We start from the raw sequence: 6000 nt of genomic DNA on the forward strand, positions 1-6000 counted from the left end.
GTTTAGCAGAAATGTGAAAAGACTCATTTCAAGCTTGTCACTGCATGCCTCCATTATGCATCATAAGAGTTAATAGCCACATTTATATGGATACTTGTTTGTCATTCTGATAGAAATCATTCCAAATGAAGATACACCGTTCAGTTTTACTATACAGCGACTAACTACATTTTTCACTTGCCTAATGGTAAAAGAAGGTTAAAAAGTCAATTTGTCTTGAGCAATCTTGTCCTTGTTTGTCATCAAATGAGTACTATTCAAGTAGTCTCATTGCAAGAAACTTAACTTTTTCATTTTTATGACAGTTAAGTACATCAGAATCTTACTTTAAAACATCACCTGTAATTAATGTTCTATTAGATGACAGTTTGACTTAGAAACTGATTTGGGAAATTTTTACTTAAGTAAATGTATCAACCATCCTAAAAATCTATTTTCTGTATCTTGGTCATTGGTAAGGACTAAAGTGGCAATAATGTTCCCATTTATGTACAATCGTTTAGAGAACATGAAACTGAGCTGATGGGAGCACCAGCACAGCAAGAGGATGAGAGGGAGTGTGAACACTAACAGAGAAAACTCCTGTCTGCACTCCCAAACCACAACATGATTACTGGCACAGCATGGTGGTGTGACATGAGGACCGTGTGTGTGAGAAGAGAGAAATCACTACAATGCAATCAAATTGAGCTATCAAACACAAAGACCTGCCATTTCTTCTCACAGGACATTCTATGAAAAACAAATACTTCCTTTGTGCTATTATGGGGTTGGCACTGTTATTTTCCTATTCTGTCGGGTCAAATTAGAAACAATCCATTGAACGTCTCACACAAAGGGCTGCTATTGTATCCAGCAAGGACCTCATTTAAGTGTTTCCACACGCATTGGAAGGTGAACGAGTGGAAAGCGGTGAGCACAACTCAGAAGGGAGACGCTGAGAGAGGAAAACGTTCAGTGGAAGTCATCACATAGCAACACACCCTGAAGGCTCCCATTCATTCACTCGAACAAACTTACCGCTTGCGTTTTTCCCACAAATGAGGTGCTCGTAGTGCTGCAGGACTCCCCACAGCTCCGCTTCGTTGTTCACCACCCCCTCCAAGGCCTCGGCGCTCACCGGGGCACATGGTGACCCCGAATCTGGCCCCGGGTGACCCCGTTCGGACATCAGCACCCGGGCAGCGATCTCTTCCACCAGAGCTTCCATGCAGGCGGTCATGCATATCGCAGCATACTCGTGGATACGCACGGATATGCGAGTGTCCACCATCCAGCGGAAGAAACGTCCCACGGAGAAGGTTAGCCCGCAGCGGGCCGACTTGCCCTTCCTCAGCATCTCCCCGGCACTCATGCTGTACATGGAGATGGCTTTGACCGTGGCCGAGACGCAATAGTCGGCCAGGGCCCAACTGAGCACCAGCCTGATGGCGCTCTGAACTTCGAAGCGTGTGCAGCGGCAGTGCATGACGCTTAGCCGCTGAGCCTCCCTTGAGATGCGGATGAGAGACTTTCGGAGCAGGGCAGACAGACGCCGCACGGCCTCCGAGGTGAACTCAGGTGCGTGGCCGCCCTTCGAAGTGCCACTCATGGCCACTTTACGCAGTATCCGGGCCACCTCGTCCTCGGTCCAGGGGAACTCCTCTAGTTCAGGCAAGCGGGGACATTTGGAAAAGATGTCCTCCGGGTCCTCGGGGAGGACCGTGTTGACCGTGTCCCAACTGTTGTTCCTGCTGTTCATGGAGCCCGAGTAGTACCACCAGTTGCTCCGGTGGGGGGTCGTCATGAAGGCTTGGGAGTTCGATTTGGAGGAGGACAGGCTGAGGGATTTGCACGAGTCTCCCGCTCCATAGCCCGAGTCCAAAGTCAGGTCCTCCAGGGTTTTCATATGGGCATTACTCACGCCAGCCATGATGAGGAATCGTCTCTATTATCTTATCTTACTGAGAGTTGCACTCGTCCGTGGCGCTTCACCTGGACGTCAAACTACCACAAAACTTCCAGCCAAGCCGGATAAACTGGTTACACGGCGCAGCATTTGTCAGACAAATCACTCAAAAGTTCGTGGCTACACACGAGGGTACGTCTACTGACTAAATTATGATTAAATATGACGTTTGTTGTCCATTTCTTAATCGGAAGTCGGGGAGATGGAAATCCCGACTAACCTCACTTTCACCCAGGCAACGCGGAGCTTTCAACTCTCGTATCCTTGCCGATGTGCTTCCTCACTTTTTGAACTGTAACAAGAGTTCTCAAAAAGAAATGAAAAGTCCCACGACAACGCGTCAAAAACAGGTCTTCCTTGTTGAATAATTCAGGAACATTCACGTTTGCCCATCTCGCTTGCCTTGAGTAAGACAAATGTGCGAGTGGCAGCGCGAGAGAGACTCAACAACTGCTCGTGGGTTCGCGAGGAGGGGCTACCGGAGATTGACAATACGGAAGTAACTAACGGGCCAATCAGGAGACGACTATAAATGACAGAGAGCCTATCAGAGCATATAAACTTTGTCCCCAAATGCTGCCACTTTCAACTGCATTATTTGATCTGCATGTGTCTTTTGTTGTCTCTTACCACAAAGTATGATTGGCGAAAAAAATGCAGTATAAAAAAATAAAATAAAATAAAAAGCCAACTGCTGAAAAACGTTTTATATGACAGAGTCCAGTTAGGGGAATTCCTGTATCTGAAATTAACAAACTGAGTTTATTTTGTCATGTTAGGGGGAGCTCCTGGCCTCACTTAAAGACAAAATAAGAGGTAATTTCATAAAATGCCAAAAAGGGTAATGAGTGAAGTAATTAAACAGTCCCAAAAAAATAAAGCATGAAAAAAATTATTTACCTTGGAGTTTATTAAACATAATTTGTTCCTGCGAACCTCCGGAACATTTTTTCCCATAGGAAATAATGTAAATGCAATTAATCCGTTCCCAAGCTCCAAAAACAGAAAATTCCCATTTTAATTTCTATTTATGTTTTTTACATTTACAGTACAGTGCAGTATTTAAACAATAAAAATACCTTACCTTACCTGTTGTGGTGTGATGACATCAATGGATGATAAATGCTATGTTAATGCTAGCTTTAGTTCAGTACTGAGTTTGTGTATTTTACATCGGGCATATTGTTAGACTACTAAGTGGTCCTTGGGTGCGTTGTTTAACGTCAGGCACGTTGTTGAACAGCTAAGGGGGGTCTTTGTGCCAATATTTACAGAAGTAGTGACGGTAGTTACAACGGTGCGATAATCTCCTTCCTAATTCCACTGTGGTTCGTAGCACTGTATGTTATGTCTTTCTTTGGGCCCATGGCGAAGAAAATTGTCGTGGAAAAATCAAAATGCACTCGCGAGTGTGAAGCACCTCCGGGAGTATTCACGATCTGACTGGAAATGACATCGTCTCAACTACCGCAACGTGAGCATTCGGCATTGCTCGGCTTCGCTTGCCCTCTCTCGGATACCCGTTTTCAAGGTCGCTTGCTTTGCTTGGGTGTTCCAACTCCGAAAATGAGTTCAAACTCAGAGATATTTTTTACTTAGATTTTTGGGTTGAAGTCCGATTTGTACGAGTTCCGAGATGTTCAAACTCAGAGGTTCCACTGTAATAGTTTTTCCGAAGTTAGAGCCTGGCAACCGACAAAACCTGGGGGACAACAATCACAGAGCTCAATACAGAAAGTACAAAACCAGCCAAAAATGGATTCAGAAAGCGATATGTCAATCTTAAATGAGGAGATCCAAGTCTTTGAAGAGTTGGAGGAAGAGGAGGAGGTTGGCATGTTATATTTTGGACCATATATGTACGAGCCAGATTCTGGTCAGGATGCTGAAAATGTTGTGCCCGGACGACCTGACATGGAGTAGAGACGAGACCAATCGAGATTAGAAAATTGGTACGATATATACGCTGCGGTTATTAGTCTAGCGTTATTGTTTGAAATGCGATGTTGTGCCATGCTTAAATGAGCACTATGAGACTACCTGCCGTATTGTCACCACCATAAGGCACGGTTAAACATACGTAGCTCAAACCACACGGTAGCATGCTTTCACTTGCTAGAGTATGTTTTTAAAAAAAGGCAGCAGAGCAAAACTGAGTTCGGTTGTATTTTATTTACGTATTTAACTATGCACTCACGTTACTTTTGATCAATCCCCTAAAAGTCAAAGTCCTCATCTTCTGTACGTGAAACGTACAGCTAGGCTACTTCTCCATCGCCTGGTTCCCTCTCTCGTCATTGTAGTATTATCAGAAGTCTCGTTCCCGCGCGGCTCCTCCGAAATTAGTGCAAGCATACACGTTTAGCTCAAGCTTGCACATCCATTCACAAATTGTGGCGTAACTTGATCTAGTCGAGCAGTTCCATTACATGAAGCCAAAGCAACCCAATAGACACAAATCACATGCCTGCAAGTCCCCAACCAGGGCCGGATTTCGTCGGCACTTCTCCGCTGTCTGTCAGCAGAAATGCCCCCACACAGATGAAAGCAGTCCATCTTTTGGCCACTCGTACAACTTTTGTTTTGACTGAGAACACTACACCGCCACACAGCGCCATGTCATCTTACCGAATAACAATGCAAGGGGACAATCAACAATACAGTACAATGGCTGACTGCCCTCGCAACTCCCCTGTGTGACCCCATTTTCGAAGATTTCCGAAGATTGTCGAAGAAAAGCATTTTCGTTGTCAAGGGCGTTGCTAAGGGTTAAACCAAGAACCTGCGAGGGTTGCGTTAAAAAAATAATGAAAATGTGCTTAAAATGGTATGTGTCACTCTCACCCCCGTCTCTTTGAAAAACTGTGATTTTTGGAACACTTTGTAATGATGTCATAGGTCTATATTCTTTTATATGCATATTAAACACCATTTTGCAATTGCTAGAAAATGTCACGAATGAGTCTATCAAATAAGTCATGGTGGCTGTGTATTCTTCAGCGACTACTTGCCCTGCCTTAGTTCAGTAGAGGTTTAAAAAACAATAATCATTCTTTCTTTCTTTCTTTGTAACACGAGTTTCAAGTGTTGTTTCAGGTCATGTGCTATAAAATGAGGTGAAACAAAGAGCCAACACTCACAAGCAGATTGTGCCTCGAGGGATTTGCGAAGAGCATTAACACATAAAATGCTTGGACTAACAATGGCCATTTTGTTTCTATGCTGTATATTGCTGAGCATATCATAGCAAAACCTATAAAGCACATTAAAATTCCACAAAGAAGACATGAATGTAAATCTTTCTGTTTTGAGTCAAAGGCCGTGTTGAGACAAGGGGAAGTTCAAGGCCTCTCATGCCATTGCAGGAGGTTAACACTTGCCTCATCCAGATTGCGTGTAAGTGTGGTGAGGACATCACTTGTGTCATGTCATGCGGTTGTTCACTCAGAGGAAAACATCAAATATGACCATCACCCACAACATGTGGTCCAAAAAAATCAGTCCGAATACGATTAAACATCCCCAACACATGATCTCCTCTGCGATTTATATTGTCATCTGTTTTCAATGTGAAAAACAGTGATGAATAACTCAAAATGGGAATTACACAGTAACTGTTAGGTAAGTTAGATAAGTTATTGTTGTTAAAACTTTAGGTCAACATTAGCATGTTTTACAATATAACCATAATGTATTAAAAAAAGAAAAAAACACAAATAATATTTAAATTTACACGTGACTTTTTTGGGGGGGGGGGGTTGTGGCACTCAACATTAATTGCGCCACTCGATGATGTCATCGGTTTGCACGTGGTTGCTATAGAGGCTCATTCAACAAAGACTCACATATTGGTGACGTGTACTACTTATAAACGTCTTACTAATTTCCTTCTGTTGCCCAATTCTAAACGTTGAGACAGCCTGATTTGCGTATGTGGATAGAACGCCCCCTTGTGGTTAGACGTGGAAAACGTCCTTCAGTGACGTTTGAACTTGTAAAGAGACCAAAGACAATTACAATACAACATTTAAAAAAACACACAGAAAAAAGGA

At 43.4% G+C, this 6000-nt stretch overlaps 1 protein-coding gene across 2 annotated transcripts in view; it reads right to left on the reverse strand.

Annotated features, from left to right (window-relative positions):
• The window catches only part of abtb2b (ankyrin repeat and BTB (POZ) domain containing 2b), a 38546-nt gene extending 36115 nt beyond the window's left edge, over positions 1 to 2431 (reverse strand). Inside the window, exon 1 of one of the 2 annotated variants that reach the window (XM_086074564.1) lies at positions 1021 to 2431. In XM_086074564.1, coding sequence (XP_085930690.1) covers positions 1021 to 1912 — 892 coding nt within the window. In that variant the 5' untranslated portion in view covers positions 1913 to 2431. The remainder of the gene's footprint in view (positions 1 to 1020) is intronic. The other variant, XM_086074565.1, reaches the window with a different exon arrangement.
• Between the last annotated feature and the right edge of the window lie 3569 nt (positions 2432 to 6000).

The sequence above is a fragment of the Leptonotus elevatus genome, chromosome 4, assembly GCF_054856555.1.
Source record: "Leptonotus elevatus isolate MCC_2025b chromosome 4, RoL_Lele_1.0, whole genome shotgun sequence".
NCBI classification, from domain to species: Eukaryota; Metazoa; Chordata; class Actinopteri; order Syngnathiformes; family Syngnathidae; genus Leptonotus; species Leptonotus elevatus.